The sequence below is a fragment of the Bos mutus genome, chromosome 28 (genome assembly GCF_027580195.1).
Source record: "Bos mutus isolate GX-2022 chromosome 28, NWIPB_WYAK_1.1, whole genome shotgun sequence".
Lineage (NCBI taxonomy): Eukaryota > Metazoa > Chordata > Mammalia > Artiodactyla > Bovidae > Bos > Bos mutus.
Window position 1 is genome coordinate 21,208,137 of NC_091644.1, and position 16,769 is coordinate 21,224,905.

General features: G+C 34.2%; 1 protein-coding gene across 7 annotated transcripts in view; it reads left to right on the top strand.

Moving 5' to 3' along the window:
* Positions 1-16,769, top strand: part of HERC4 (HECT and RLD domain containing E3 ubiquitin protein ligase 4) — a 131,142-nt gene that overhangs the window by 73,584 nt on the left and 40,789 nt on the right. For 6 of the 7 annotated variants that reach the window (XM_070364473.1, XM_070364471.1, XM_070364472.1 and 3 more), the window contains exons 9-15: positions 4,417-4,493; positions 4,746-4,870; positions 5,734-5,793; positions 5,915-6,026; positions 6,787-6,976; positions 8,431-8,603; positions 15,296-15,415. In XM_070364473.1, the coding sequence (XP_070220574.1) occupies positions 4,417-4,493; positions 4,746-4,870; positions 5,734-5,793; positions 5,915-6,026; positions 6,787-6,976; positions 8,431-8,603; positions 15,296-15,415 (857 nt within the window). Of the gene's footprint in view, positions 1-4,416; positions 4,494-4,745; positions 4,871-5,733; positions 5,794-5,914; positions 6,027-6,786; positions 6,977-8,430; positions 8,604-15,295; positions 15,416-16,769 lie in introns of those variants that run through there. The other variant, XM_070364474.1, reaches the window with a different exon arrangement.

Sequence of the window (16,769 nt, forward strand, 5' to 3'; positions counted from 1 at the left end):
AAGTATCTGGAAGTTCTGTTTTTCTATGTTTAGGATCTGATTTGGTGAAGTGTGTTAGGTTGCTAAGACTGCCAAAATACCACAGACTGGGTGGCTTAAACAGCAGAAATTGATTTTCTCAGTTTTGGAAGCCAGAAGTCTACGATTACCCTGTCAGCAGGTGTGGTTTCTTCTGAAACCTCTCTCCTTGGCTTGCAAACGGCTACCTTCTTACTGTATGATTGTGTGTTTGTGTGTATGTATTTTGCTGGCGTTTCTTCTTGTTCTTATAAAGGCAGCAGGATTGTTGGGTTAGGACACCTTCCTAACAGTCTCATTTTTCTTTAATCACCTTTCTAAAGGCGCCGTCTCCGAATGCAGCCATATTCTGAGGTACTGGGGCTCAGAGCTTCAACATATGAATTTGAGCAGGGGACACAGTTCAGCCCATAACAGGAAGACAGAAATCAAAAAAGTTGTGAGAGAAGATAGGAACACTTTATTAAAAGATGTAACCTTTGATGCTTGAGAAATAATACCTAGTTACCTGTTTTACTGAAGTGAGATTAAAACATTTCAAAATAAATGTAAATGGTAATGTGATTGAAAAGATCTTTAGCTTATTCATAAGTGAGGAGTCTTGATTCTTTTTTTCCCCTTAAATAATGAAAGGCAATAAAATTGATACGTAGTATAGAAAGTTTTTCTAGTAAGATGCAGAATTTTTGCGCTTTGGCAGATTACACAAAAGTAAAGAACAACATATAGGTGAAGGCACGGGAGCACACCCTTAAAATTGAAGTGGACTTTGCTAAGATTTTAACATACTGAAAACCTTTTTCACAGTCAAGTATAAACCGAGGCAGATGAAATTCACTTAGCATGCTGTGTCTTCAGTTATGCTCTTCCATGTTGTGGACAAGCTGATAGTTTTTCAAGGGCAAGTGGTATTATCTCAGAGGGTCCCTGAGGTTAAAATGACTTTCATATTAGTACTAAATGTTGTCTGTGTTAATATGCAGTGCTTTTGTTCTTGTTCATTTTCAAATAAATCAATGAGTATTTTTTAAATCTCTTAATTTCAGTTCTGGTATGGTATGTATTAGTGCTTTTAAGCTCTTTGGGATTCTGAATAAGTCCTAAGAGTGCAAAGGGATTCAGAGATCATCAAAAGCTACTTTTCCTTGTAAATCAAAGGCACATAGATAGTTGTATCTCTGTCAGTATTGCTCCTAAATAGTATGCTTTACAGAATTGTAAATAGCTCAGATACACCTTTTAGGTAGCTATGTTTCCGAAAAGGGCCCTAAACAAGACTCAGTAAATGGGGAAGGAAGTTCAGGAGAGCCTATTTCAGAGTCTTCTCAGTTTTTCCTGACAATGTATTTTGTAGGGAGTAAGGAGAAGGTGAACTAGCCCTCCTAAATATGACAATGTATATATAAAACTGTAACAGTTAAATCAGATTATTGGTAAAACAGACATTCAGATTATTATAGTTTAAGGGAAATCGTGGGGAGGGAGAGGAGGATCCATGTATTGGCATTGTATATAGGTTTTGTTCCAGGTTCAAACTGCAGTTGATTGGCAGTTGCTCTTGGAGGTATAGGAAGGACCTTATGAAGTGGAAGTTATGAGAAAGGCTTAGAGAACACTTGGGGTGGAGAGGAGTGCTAAAGTTGTTGAGGGTTGTATGTTATAGGTAGAAGAGGTATAGTGTCTCTTTATAACTTTAAAACGAGGGCATCACTAATAAATATGTGGAGAAGGGGTAAGAATTACTCAACACATGAGAATTGGTAGCAAAATGTCAGTTTAGATCCTAAACTAACAATATATTCTAAAGGAAATTATAGATGGATTAAAGTTAAATATAAAAAGGTTCTTAAGATAATTCTGTAATTTGAGGCTGGGAAAAACCTTTCTTAGCATTATGGCAATGAAACACGTCATAAAGAATAAAACAAATACATTTGATTTAATGGAAAAAGAAATCTGAGTTGAAATTAAATAATTATTTAGGAAAAATGTTTGTAACAGATAAAACCTGAGGTAGTTGCCAAAGTACTCATACATATTGGTGTGAAAAATAGTAAGATACCTAGTAAATAGGACAAACATTTAGACGTGTAATAGATAAAGGTAGTTAATGGAAATTCCCAGTGAGGAAATCCAGGTTACTAAGAAACATGTAAAAATTATAATCAAAGAGAAATGCAAATTCAAAAGGCCAAGCAATAGTAAATAAGTGGAAAAGAACAAGCATTAATCTTTCCTATTACAGGGCAATGTGGTGGATAAGGGGACGCTAATGGTCCAACCATAAGATGAGGAAGTAATATTAGTGTATCATTTTTCAGCCCACAATGAATTAATGGTCTGTGGGTGTCAGTGGTTACTAACATCACAAAAAGGAACACAGCCATACATTATGTGCTTCCTGATGAAGAATAGCCCTGTCCACTACCATGTAATAATTTTGTCAGAATAATTGAGTAATTAATCTAATGAAATCCTCTCTAGATCCAACTATTAATTTACAGAAATATACGGAAGACTGAGGAAAATACTAGGAGAATCCTCAAGGATATAATCACCAAAATCCAATCTGCAGGAAGCTGCGTAGGACAAATGATTAGGTTCCACAGACGTTTTTAGAGTTGTAATTAAAAGAAAATTAAGGAAAATAATTTTTGGTGACCTATTCACAGCCCCCAGAAACCTATTCATGTACTATAGTTTATCCATTTACTTGATGATTATTTAAAGAGGGCAGAATCACCTTTTAGAAACAAATGAATAACATCCTGCTCAGTGTTTTGAAGAAAGTACATGACTTCATGTGGACTTGGGAAGATGATGTAGAGAAAGATTTTAAGTTGAATGATTGGTTTATTTAATATTTTAAATTTACCCTTTTAATTTGTTCTTTAAAATATTTGGCCTTAGAACATTCTTGTTGTGGAAAATTTGGTCATTAATGTTCTGATCTCTGAAGCTCTTATTATTGGTATTTTCTAAGCTAGGTAATTTTTATATATTAAACATTTACTCAGTGTTTTTACAAATAAAACATTGTGGTTAATAGTAGGGAATGATCCAGATATGATCCCTTCCTTAAGAATTTGTAATTCTGTAGCAGTGATGGTCACAAATAATACAGGTGAAGAATTAGTCTAGTCAGCTGAAGAGTGGAGGGTCAGGAGTAGGAACACAGAAATGGATTATGTTTGGAAATAACTAGACTTAAGTTGGGCTTCCCTGGTGGCTCAATGGTAAAGAACCCACCTGCAAGTGTAGGAGACCAGGAAACGTGGGTTCAATCCCTTGGTTGGGGAGATTCCCCTGGAGGAGGAAATGGCAACTCACTCCAGTATTCTTGTCTGGGAAATCCTATGGAAAGAGGAGCCTGGTGGTCTGCGATCCATAGGGTTGCATAAGAGTTGGACATGACTTAGAGACCAAACAACAACAGCAACAAAGCCTTAAGTTACATACATTGTGATGCTATAGTGTTTTGGCATGTGATACTTATAAATACTAGTCTAGTGGTATTTTTGTTAATACTATAGATAGTTTTTCCATTTTGAGATGAAGAGAAAGAGGAAGAGGCTTTAAGTGTCTTTTTGAAAAGGGACTTTATTGTTTCTTCTTTTATTTCTACTAAATTTGTTTATTAATATTTATATTTTTGGACCTGATTTGGATGTTATTGATAGTTTCTAATAAAGAGCTGTGTGTGTCACTTTACTTTTGTATAGCTTTGTTGAGAGAGAAAATAATTTTGCATTACTCAAGATATAACATACACTGATACTTGTTTCTTGTTTGTTTTCATTCTTTTTAAAATGAATGTTCCTTTTTTTTTTTTGGCCACGTCCCACACAGCTTGCAGGATCTTAGTTACCCAATCAGGGATTGAACTCTGGGCCACAGCAATGAGAATGCTGAGTCCTGACCACACCAGGGAATTCCCCAAAATGAATATTCTTACTTTTTATTTTCTTCTGAGCTATCTTTTATACCTTTGATTCAGTTTTTACACCATCATCAGTTTAAAATATACTGAGATAATAAAGATCTAGATTAAAAAATGTCATTGTTTGACATGCAGATCAAAAAGAAGACTATATAACAGAAACCAATAAAACATTATAAAGCAATTTATCCTCCAATTGAAAAAACAAACCAAAACAAAACTTAGAAACGTAAAAAAGCAACCAAAAAGCTTAGCAAATGCTGGAAGTGCTTGTGGGGTCATTTAATGTTCCATTAACTTGGTTGGTCAACATTCTGAGTCATTTTGTGTCATTGAGCCCAGGATTGGGAGGTCTCATTAAGTTAGAGATTAAGAGAAAGTCCAGTAGCATATTTGATGCTATATAAAAATATATATATATAAATCTTGAATTTTTAAATATTTTATTTTAATTACAGATTCTGAAGAATATTTCTGCGTGAAAAGAATTTTCTCAGGTGGAGATCAAAGCTTTTCACATTATTCTAATCCCCAGGTAATAGAAATCATATGAATAATTAATAAGATCAGATAATTTCATATTAGTATTCTTTATATGTTACAAAGTATGGCCTTAATTTTGTTCTTCAAGTCTACAAATATTTTCAGATCTATTTGACAGGTTTTTGTTTTCAGTTTGTTTTTCCAGTTTTGTTTTCAGGTGTTTAGTAGAGATTAACTTCCAGATGGAGAATGCTTTGTATATAATCCTCTTCCCTCAAACTCATCTACTTATTTTAAACTTTAGAACTGTGGGCCACCAGATGACTTTAGATATCCTGATCCTTCGAAGCAGATCTGGACTGTGAATGAAGCTCTAATTCAAAAATGGCTCAGCTACCCCTCTGGAAGATTTCCTGTAGAGATAGCCAAGTAAGAAAAATGTTTTGTCTACACAAAGACAAAATCTCTCAACTCCTTGGTAGAGGAACCTGTACTTAGAAGTTTTTATTTAAATAAATATTTCATTAAATATCATTTACTGAATGGTTTATATACAGAAGTTTAAATGTCTGGAATTTCTATAATAGTGGATATTTTAGGAGATCTCATTTAAAATTGTTATATATTTTAAATATATAAAAATATACATATAAGAATATGCAGTTCTTAAAATATTAAATATAGCCACTTTAGAGATTGGGTTTGCAAAAAAGTTCCTTCTGGCTTTATATTGGTCACTTTCTTTTAACATCTGTGTTCCTGGAAGAATTGAGTATTACTTCCTTCTTGAAAATTTTGCGTGCAGATGGACTTGTTTAGTACTTTAAATTTTTGTTGTTGTTGTTGTTGAAGGTGGTGTAGGTATTTGGGATGAGGGATTATAGCTGATCAGCTGTTTTTTAGTTCTAGATTATGTTCCCAAATTGAAGTTTTTCTTAACAGCCTGAAGAGTAGTCTTCAGAAAAATAACTTTGCAGATTAGATTTACCACTGTGTGGAATTAAGAAAGTTAAATATGCATGTTTTTATAAAAAAATTTTTTTTTAGGAACATCAGATTTATTTGGTGAATCTGAGGATGATAGTAATGTTCAAGAGAGTCTAGGGTGAACAGTAATACCTCTGTCAAGGTTTACTTAATCTGTAGTAATTTATAGAATTCTGATTTATTCTGAATGTTGATTGGAGGAATGCTCTGTAGCATTAAATATTAGTTTAACTTTAATTTTTATTAAAAAATGAAGGTAAACATTTCACATTTTGTGATTTGGAGATTTTTAAATTTCTTTTTAGTGAAATTGATGGAACATTTTCTTCATCTGGTTGTCTAAATGGAAGTTTTTTAGCTGTTAGGTAAGTGACAGTTCTTTGTTATACTAAATTTTTGAATTTATTATATTAAATAATAATGTCATTAAATAAATGAAATGAATTTAAAGTTTATCATTTTTTTCCTCTCTTTTTTTATCAATAGCAATGATGATCACTATAGAACGGGCACTAGATTTTCAGGGGTTGACATGAATGCTGCTAGACTTTTATTCCACAAACTTATACAACCTGATCATCCTCAGATAGCTCAGCAGGTTTGTTTTTAAAGTATTTTGTATTTGTATTATGTTCCCTGTTGAGTTTTTTATTCCATGTTATTCTAAAGCTTTGTTGCCTAATTAACTTTATAGTTTCATATACTTTATTATGATGCCTTTGTATAAATTAATGTAAGAATTTAAATCAGGTATTATTTTAAACTGTTTGTAATTTAGCTGTCAGACGTCTTTAAATCTTTCCAGATGTTCAGAGCAGACCCTTAATTATTTAACATTACCATGTTGGTTAAGTCTACATAGCTGTTGATGCAGAGAGTTTAAATTGAGATTTATACGTAAGATTTTTAAAATTCTCTTACAAATAGCATTGAAACATGTATATTACCATATGTGAAATAGATGACCAGTCCAAGGTCAATGCATGAAACAGGACTGTCAAAGCCAGTGCACTGGGATAACCAGAGGGATGGGAGGAGGGTTCAGGATGGGGGGACACATGTACACCCGTGGCTGATTCATGTCAATGTATGGTAAAAATCACCAAAATATTGTAAAGTAATTAGTCTCCAATTAAAATAAATTAATTAATTAAAAGGAAAAGATTCTCTTATATTGCGTAGTCATTAATTTTCATTGTGCTCCAGAGTACATTCATTGATGCATCATAAGATGGTTTCTTTTCTTTTTTCCCCCTTCACCATTTAATGTTTCCTGTGGTATAAGATTTTCTTTTTCTGTTTTTTTGACTATGCATTCATTTTAAATGAAGTAGATTTTACTTTTTGTCAAAATGTAGGTGGCAGCTAGCTTGGAAAAGAATCTTATTCCTAAACTGACTAGCTCCTTACCTGATGTTGAAGCATTGAGATTTTATCTTACTCTACCAGAATGTCCCCTGATGAGCGATTCCAACAATTTCACCACAATAGCAATTCCCTTTGGTACAGCTCTTGTGAACTTAGAAAAGGCACCGCTGAAAGTACTTGGTAAGAACTTTAATACTTTTTTCTTTTGTAACCTTTTTTCTTTAAGTGAAAATGCTCGTTAGGTTCTTACTTTTTTGCTGTTTGAAATTTTGCTATGCTGAATTATTTTGACATTGTCTCAGGGAAAGGTAAACCTGTTTTTCAATTCATTACTTTTTGCTAGTCATCTGATGCTAGTTGTTAGAGTTGTTGGAGGCAAAGAATGTTAAATATTAAAATTTTAATCAAACACAACAGTGGAGACAATATCAGGAAAGATAAAAACTGTTTTTCATATTTCTCTAAATGGCAACCCACTCCAGTATTCTTGCCTGGAGAACCCCATGGACAGAGGAGCCTGGTGGGCTACAGACCATGGGGTTGCAAAGAGTCAGACATGACTGAGCAACTGAACAGAAACTTCCAGAGTGATCTTATTGTTAAAGAGTAAAGGAAAGGGAACAGTTAAAACTGAACAAACCTGGGTATTAAATCCCCCTTGAACTTTATTAGCCCTTTGCCTTGTTTGCTAATTTTCTGATGTCTCTCTATGTGAGATTCCAGTCTTCATTTGATCTTATTCCTCTGGGTTTTTGGCATAAACTTTTCTCGCTTTGATTTTTCTAATTGTATAGATTTCATTTCTATCTGTTGGCTGTTGTAGTTTGCCTGCTACATTTAGTAGCAGTGCTTTCCTCCTTCCTAATTTAGTATTTGTTAGATATGTCAGTCTGAGATACATAAGAGTAATAAAATCAGTACAAGAAGTTTTAGGCTGAGAGTGAGCAGAGGAAGCAACAAGCAGTGGGTAGAATGCTGGAATCTGAGGGAATGAGCCAGTGAGTGGTTAGAAGAGTGAAGCAGGGACTCACAAGTGTATTGTTGCCATGTTGTCTGAAGTTTTCCGGTTCCTTTCTGTCTCCTGCACAAGACTGTCATATTTGTAGTTAATAGCTATAAATAGTGAACATGGGGAACGACAGACATGGTATACTTTACATTATTCAGTTTCTGTATTTGATATTTAGGAGTACCTTGCATTCAGGTGGTGCTTCACATTTCCACTTTAAGTTAAAGGTAAAAGTTGGAGAGATCTATAAATATCGGAGCAATACAGTTTTTTAGTGTTTTTAAAAATTAAACCTCCTAATTTATGAAGCACTTGGAAACACCTGGTTTAATATGAGGGATAGTGGTTAAGTTTTTAATATAGCTTAGCAAACCAAGAGTGTAAATTCAATAGACATTTTTTACTTTATTTTTGCTTTTGAGAGCTTTTAGAACCGTATTCTTTAACTTGAATGTGGAGTAGTGTCTATCAACCCTAGAAATGTTACATAAAATATCATATTACATGTATCTTCTTGAGATTTTCAAAGGGTTAAGAGCCACTGCTTTAGGAAAAATCAGTATGATTTTGAAAATTGTGACTTTTTAAATTTTATTTTATTTGTGTGTTCACCCTTTAATAACAGAAAACTGGTGGTCAGTACTTGAACCTCCGCTATTCCTCAAGATTGTAGAACTTTTTAAGGAGGTTGTGGTACATCTTTTGAAACTCTACAAGATCGGCATTCCCCCTTCTGAGAGAAGAATTTTCAACAGTTTTCTTCATACTGCATTAAAGGTTTTAGAAATATTACATAGGGTATGTCCAGTAGTTCATTTATTTTCCTCTTCCCCCATTGCCACTAACAGATTGTTGATGTTTATTTTAACATGACTATATTACAGAATTAGATTGGCATAAAAGATATTATAGGAATTTGGAGAAGTTATCTAAATTTTCCTTTCAAAGAAAGAATATATATTTAGAGCTTTGGTCTTACTTGACTTTGTTAGGCATTTATGAATAGTTGGGCAGAACAATAGCATACTAATGAATTAGAGTCTCCTTATGTTTTTTTCTGAAGAACATGATTTGTTATTTAAATAATACACTTGTTATTTATAGGTGGACATAATACGAAAGAGATTTCATCCTACTTATGATTGTGAACATTTAAAACTCATGTTCTTTTTGCTATTGGCTGCTAATGACTTCAATCAAAATAGAACATTTGAAACAAATGACTAATTGAAATTGGAACCATATATAATTCATTAATTTGCCTATTGTTCTTTCCTGCCCTTCTTCCCAGTGGAAGAAATAGTACCCTTTACACTTGTAGCAGTTCAAAGTTATAGCAGTTCAAAGAAGTAGAGTCTCAGCTGTTACATTAAAGATGGTTTTGAGACATCCCTGACAGCTGGTATATCTCTGTTCTGCCATTTGATATTAAGATACTATCTTGGAAGACATGACCTAAGGGAGGAACATATGTTTCTAGCCTCTAGAATGACTGAAAAACTCATGTGAACCTTTAGTTTCCTCCCCTTAACAGCTTCTTGTGTTTTCAGACCCTTCTTGCTTGCTATTACGGTTAGTGATAAAGGGTAAAGGAAACAAGCCTTGTGTTCTCTGTAAGAAAGAGCCCATACGGACGATTTTTTTTTTCCTTTTTATTCTTTTAATGAAGTTCCTGGTTCATTTAATGATCCTTTCTCTACTACTTCTTGAACTTTTTTTCTTTTGTATTTAGTATTTCCAAGCTCTTCTGAAAAACAAGTCATTTCTCTTACTATAGCTGAGGCTATGATAGCCATTTTTTTTCTTAGGGGGAAATAAGTTATTATTATGTTTGCCTTCCCTAGTCCAAGGCTTTCTTGCAGCACTTTAGGGTAAACTGGATTCTGCAGTAAACTGCTATTAAGATCTTCTGTCTTCATGATATGGGTCTCTACTTTTCTGTATGCCTTTTGCCTAGGATTTAAGTGAGTGATTAGATTCTTTCCTTCCTCTGGACTCTCTTTTCCTCCTATTTCAGTGAACCATCCTTTGTCAGCAGGACCTTTTTCCCAAGTAATTAATTATTCACTTCCCCTCTTCTTTGTCTGGTTATCTTTATTACCTCTTAAAAATTTTTTTTTCCCTTAGCTGTTTTTTTCCACAAGTGAAAGGGAAGGGAAATTGGAATTTCCACAAGTGAAAAGGAAAGGAAATTATGAAATTGTCTTTCATAATTACAGACAGAACTTCAGCTAGTAACTTATGTGCGTAGCTCAGAAGCCCCAGTCTCTATTGAAGAGAACCCTATGGGGTTCTGTGTCCAGAGACCTTTTTGACGGAGCCATGCTGGAACTAGGATCCTAAATTATTGCTAGCTGAAAGGGAAAGGAAAATAAGTTCAAAAAGTTATATGAAGTTACATGAGGTAGACAAGATGAAAAACCTCCCTTGTACATTAATTCATGTGAGCACTTTACATGAATTCCTCATTTAACTTTTTATAGTTATATCTTGCCCCTTAATCTGAGTATCAAAGGTCATAAACCAGTAAGTAGCAGAATTGAAATACAAATCTATTTCTAAAGTCCCTGATGTTTCTAGTGTACTTCTGTATCAGTAGATATGGTAATATAACTTGTTTAGAAGGGGATTTGGTTTTGTTTTATGCCTCAGTCTGGAGGCTTATACTTCCATAATTGTAGATAGCATTGAATTGTTAAAAAGACTAATTCTAATTCCCTCTATGCTGCTTCTTATCAATGTGATTTTGAACAAGTCTTCTTTCTCTTTATCGCATTTGCAGATAGTTATCTATAAAATAAGGATTGAAATAATGGCCTGCTGGTTTCCCAGGATTGATGTGTTGTTTAGATTATGGAATATATATACAAATACTATACATTCATAAGGCAGAGATTTTGTTGCCACCACTGTTTGAATGGGAAACTGCAGCTTTTAACTCAATTTATTTGATAATGAGGAACTTGAGTTCCTGTTTGAAATTGTTACATACTCAAAAGTAGGGTAGTAATGTTATCAGTTTCTTAGGCATCTCTTAGTGAGAGTTCTTAGGGCAATCACTTACCTTTCTTTTACCTCTTACTTTGGAGAAAACTTTACTTGGTCCTAACCTGTCATAGATAATTGTCAGGGATGATTTATTTTCATCTATAGTGGAACCTAAATTGCTTATCAGAGATTTGTGTTTTAGAAGACACCTTATGTCTGACAGCTGTATATATTTCTTCTCTCTGCTCCATAGTTAAGAATTAGGAGAAGTTTCCTAAAAGGATTTCCTTCCTGACCAAATCTGGAACAGGATTAAGAACTGTAGTACTGGTCTGTATTTCTCCTGATCTTTTCAGGATATATAAATGACTTGTTCCTCCCTTATGTCATGTCCTTTGGAAAGCTTTTGAATTAGAAATCACTCCCAGTGCTCCAAATGGCATCACAAGAAAGATAATTTTGGTACCTGCTGTCAGGAATGAATGTGTTACCAGATAAATGAATTTGCTGGCAAGAAATTGGGTAGTTTCTGAGTTTTCACACAGTACATTATAGAGACACTAATATGCCAAAAGAAAAGACTTACTTGGTCTGACTAGCCTAAGTGCTGCATATCATGCTAACCCTCTAAGTCAGTGATTATCAAAAAAAATTTTTTTTCAAGGAACCCTTAAACCCAAACAAATAAGGCATGTGTTTACATACCATATACCACCTCTGAACTCAGGTTTATAAATGAGAGTACTAAACTGTAATTAATATATGAAGCATTATGATCACACACATTTAGTTTCTGTTTTTTACATTTTAGACAGCAGTATTGAGTGTGTAGGTTTTGAACTTCTGTCATGTAATTTTTAAAATTTATTTTACAAACATTTACTGAGTGCCTACTGTGTGCTTATTATGGTGCAGTTATAAACATTAGTGATGCAGTTATAAGGAAAAGATGTGATTTCTTCCCTTGTTAAGATTATAGAACAGTTGTATAATACAAATAAATAATTGTTTTTGATATAGCACGGTAAGTGCTAGATTAAGCAAAAGGAAGGGTGCTGTGAAACACATAGGAGGGCACATAACTCAAAAGAATTAAAGAAGACTTCCTGAAGAAAATAATGTCTTGTCAATTTTACCTTCCATACAAATGTATTTTTATGTATATTTTTAAAAACTGTGGACTTTATATGTAAATCTGTATACAGGTCTTTTGGATCAGTCTTCTATTCAGTGCCTAAATATTTCTCTCTTTTTAAAAGACTTAACAACTGATTTTGTCTTTAGTTATTAAATCATTGTGACTGAATTAACCGTTAACCATCATTTCCCCCAAAGTCTTAAGTTCGACTGAAATTTGTTCCTGCATGAAACCTGATTTCTAAATCGTTAGTTTTTATTCTAACTTGACGGTCTTCTGAGGCAGCTCAGTGGTATAGAATTCACCCACCAAAGCAGGAGACCCACGAGACATGGGTTAGATACCTGGAGTAGGAAATGGCAACCCACTGCAGTATTTTTGCCTGGAAAATTCCATGGACAGAGGAGCCTGGCAGGCTACAGTCGAGTGAGTTGCAAAGAGAAAGACACAACTGAGGGGAAATATACACACATTCTAACATAGCATTTCTTATCAAAAACATGTCATATCTACATGATATAAAAGCTGTAAACACTGGTTGCTACTGGTGAGGGAAATTGCAGTTTACCTTTTAAAATAAATATTTCAGATAAAAATACATCAGAGGTCAGTAGGATGTGGATCATTTTCAACAAATATCATTAAATTTTTAAAGAGTCCAATGTAATAGTTAAGGTATATATTTAGTAGTTTCTGCAGATGAATATTGGGCTACCTAGGTGGCTCAGTAGTAAAGATTTGCAGGAGACACTGCGTCTGGAAGATCCCCTGGAGAAGGAAATGGCAGCCCACTCTAGTATTCTTGTCTGGGAAATCCCATGGACGGAGAAGTCTGGCAGACTACAGTCCATGGGATCACAAAAGAGTTGGACACAACTTAGTGATTAAACAACAACAACAGCACATAAATATTGGAGAAGGAAAAGCCAATGAATTTTTGTGTATAATTGCTGGGTTTATTTTCTCTTTTAGTAGCAGTAAGAGTTAAGCTGTAAGGCAAGAGTTGTAAACTTTTTCTGTGGAAGTTTAGATAGTAATGTTTTCTACTTTGTGAACTGTGTGGTTTCTGTTATAACTGCTCGACTCTATTTTTAATGTTTTTTATGCTATTGTAAATGATAATTAAAATCATTTTTGATTGTAGTATGGAGAAATTTAGTTTTGTTGCTCATGTGGAGAAATTCAGTTGAAGTTTCACCTTGTACTCTGTGACCTTGGTAAATTAATAGTTCTGTCCTAGATTCATTTGCATTTTTAATGTATACAGTCATGATATTTTCTTTCCTTATTTAATTGGCTAAGACTTCCCAGTGCAATGTTGAATATAAACGGTTGCAGTGGACAATTCTTGTCTAAGTCTTCATCTTAGAAAGTTTTTAATGTTTTACTCATAAGCATGATATTAGCTGTAGAGTTTATATTTTGATTTTAAGGTGAGCTTTATCTGTTTGAAGAACTTCCTTTTTATTTCTGGTTTGCTGAGAGTTGTTATTATGAAGGGATGTTGAACTTTGTTAGATGCTTTTTTCCTGCGTCTGTTGAGATGAACAAATTATTATTATTTTTTCTCCCTGAAATGTAGTGAAATTCATTTGTGTTAGTTGAATCAATAGTGCATTCCTGGGATAAACTCCACTTGGACATTTTATATTATATATATTGTTGGATTTAATTTGCTCATATTTTGTTGAGGGTTTTGTGTCTGTGTTCATTAGGGATGTTGATTGGATAAATTTTGTTTCTCATCAGTTTCTTAGCATCAGGGTCATAAAATGAATTAAGAAATGATCCCTCTTTCTCTGTGTTCTGAGTTTAAGATTGGTATTATTAAATTTTTGATAGAATTCACCAGTGAAGCCATCTTGGCCTGGACTTTTCTTTTGAAAAATGTAAATATTTATTAATAATATTAGATTTAAAAACTATAGTATTTTGTATTTCTTATCTTTCTTTTCCTCTACTTGATTGTCCTTAATTTGATCATTTTCTAGGTTCTTAAAGCTGAGAATTTTTTTTGGGGGGGGGGCAATACCACACAGTTGGTAAGATTGAACCCAGTCTGTGGCAGTGAAAGCACCGTGTCCTAACCACTAGACCACCAGGGAATTCCTGAGCTGAAGCTTATTAGGCTTATTGATTTTAAACCTTTTATTTTAGCATGATCATTAAATGCTATCAGTTTCCTTCTATGCTCTGCTTTACCAGCATTCCACAAATTTTGATATGTTTTGTTTTTATTTTCAATAAGTTCAAAATATCTTCCTAAAGCACCTGTCTACTTACTGCAACCTCTAGGTCATCTCTGAGTCTGGCTCTGTTGATTGCTTTTTCACTTTTTTTATGTGTCTTTTGTTTTGTTTACTTATCTGACTTTGGATATGTCTCACAAATTTTGAATGTCTGTAAAATAGTAAAAGCTGAATTTATTCCTGTAAATTTGTATACATCTTGTGTGGTTGTTAGTTTCGGGATTCAAGCCAGTCTAATTATTTATTTTTGACTGACCTGAGTCTTTGTTGTTGCTTGTGGACTTTCTCTAGTTGCGGCAAGCGGTGGGTGGGGGGTGGTGGTGGTAACTCTCCAGTTTTGTTGGGATGGCTTTTCTTGTTGCAAAACATCGGCTCTAGGTGCTTGGGCTTCAGTAGTTGCAGCTTGCAGGCTCTAGAGCACGGGATCAGCAGTTGTGGTGCACAGGCTTAGCTGCTCCTTGGCCTGTGGGATCTTCCTGGATCAGGGATCAAACCCGGGCCTCCTGCACTGGTATGCAAATTCTTTACTACTGAGCTACCAGGGAAGCCCTGGGATTGTCATGACTTCTTGATAAATGAATTCTTTTAGCATTATTAAATGGGCCTTTTTCCCTCTGGAAATGCTTGTCTTGAAATCTGCTCTGAGTAGTCTCAGAAAGTTGATGCTTTCTTTTGGGGTATCCCCCACCAAGTCTCACTTGTGCTTTCATGGTTTAAGAGTTAGCCAAAGATGAAGGGGGAGTTTACATTCAGATTTTGGGGCTTTAGCTATTCTTACTATTATTTAAGTTCCATTCTCAATCAGAAGACTTTATAGTTTCTAGTTTGTATTTTATATATATATATATGTATATTTAATGCTATAGCTCATGTGGTGTTACATAAATATTTTTTTTACTTGATTTTGAGGTACTAAATACAGATATCACATCTTATAAATCTTTGTATTTCTCATAGCACTTAGTATTTTACATATGGTAGGCACTCAGTAAATTATTTTTTATAGGAAGAGAAAATAGCTAAGAAATCTCAAACCTTTTTCTATTTAAATACTTTTCAGTCTCTTTCTTAGGTACTGGTTAAATTTAATGTTAATTACATTTTTTTTTTTGTAGGTGAATGAGAAATCTGGACAGATTATTCAATATGATAAATTTTATATACATGAAGTACAAGAATTGATAGACATACGGAATGATTATATCATCTGGGTCCAACAGCAGGCCTATGGAATGGTATGTTACTTATTGCATTTTATGATTTCTTTTTTTTTGTATCATTTGTTCTAATACAAAGTGAACAATTGTATATTATTGAAATAGCAGAGCTTTTATCCAGAACTCATTTTTTAAATAAAAACATATTGCAAAATAGCAGCTATATATATATATTATGCAGTGTTTATAAGTAAGTATTCAATTTTTATATAAAGCCAAACTAAAGACATAGATTATAGTTTTTTATAGAAAAATGCAAATATGACTTAGATTTTAAGTCTTATTTATTTTCTATGAGGTTGTCTCTTAATTCTCTAATGCTGAGAGTACTGGAGTGCTGATACTTGAATTCTAAGAATATATTAAAATTTTGATATCAGTGCCTCAGAACTACCAGAAGAGACCTGTGTGACCATTAATTCTTTCTTTTTCCCCCATCTTTTATGTTTTTAATTTGATTTCAGTTTTTTGTTGTACATCCACAAGTGTACATATTTCTTTCCATGTGGCTAAATCTCTAATGACTAGACACTTAATGTTCTATTAAAATAATAGCATAGGGACTTCCCTGGTGATCCCATGGTTAAGACTCCACATTTTCATCCCAGGGTGTGTGGGTTCAGTTCCTGGTCAGGAAACTTAAGATCTCCAAAGATCTGTGTGGTCCAAAAAACATAAAAATAATAACATAGTCTTATAAAACTTTAATTAGTCATGTGAAATTTCAGTATAAAATTGGATAAGCAGCTAGATATAAAACAGGTTTAATACTCTTATTTGCTGACCTTTGTAATATACTTAAGGCCAACTTTATCATCTGTGAAGCAGATACTTTAAGTAATATGCATATAGCAGTTCTAGAAAGGAGAAAGGAGCAGTGACCCCACAAGAGACTGAGCCAGACTTGCCTGTGACTGTCCAGGAGTCTCGGTGGAGGTGTGGGTCTACAGCGGCCTGCTGTGGGGTGTAGGACACTGAACACATCAGTCCTGGGAGTTGTGGTATGCTGGTATAAGTCCTTTTGAGGGCTCAGATGGTGAAAGTGTCTGCCTACAATGCAGGAGACCCGGGTTCGATCCCTGGGCTGGGAAGATACCCTGGAGAAAGAAATGGCAACCCACTCCAGTATTCTTGTCTGGAAAATCCCATGGACAGAGGAGCCTGGTAGGCTACAGTCCCTGGGGTCACAAAGAGTTGGACACGACTGAGCGACTTCACTTCACTTCACTTCACCACAGTTACCCCTACCATAATTTGGCCTGAGGGAGGGAACACAGCCCCACCCATTAACAGAAAATTGGATTAAAGATTTGCTGAGCTTGGCCCCGCCCACCAGTATTCTTACCTTGAGAACCCCATAAACAATATGAAA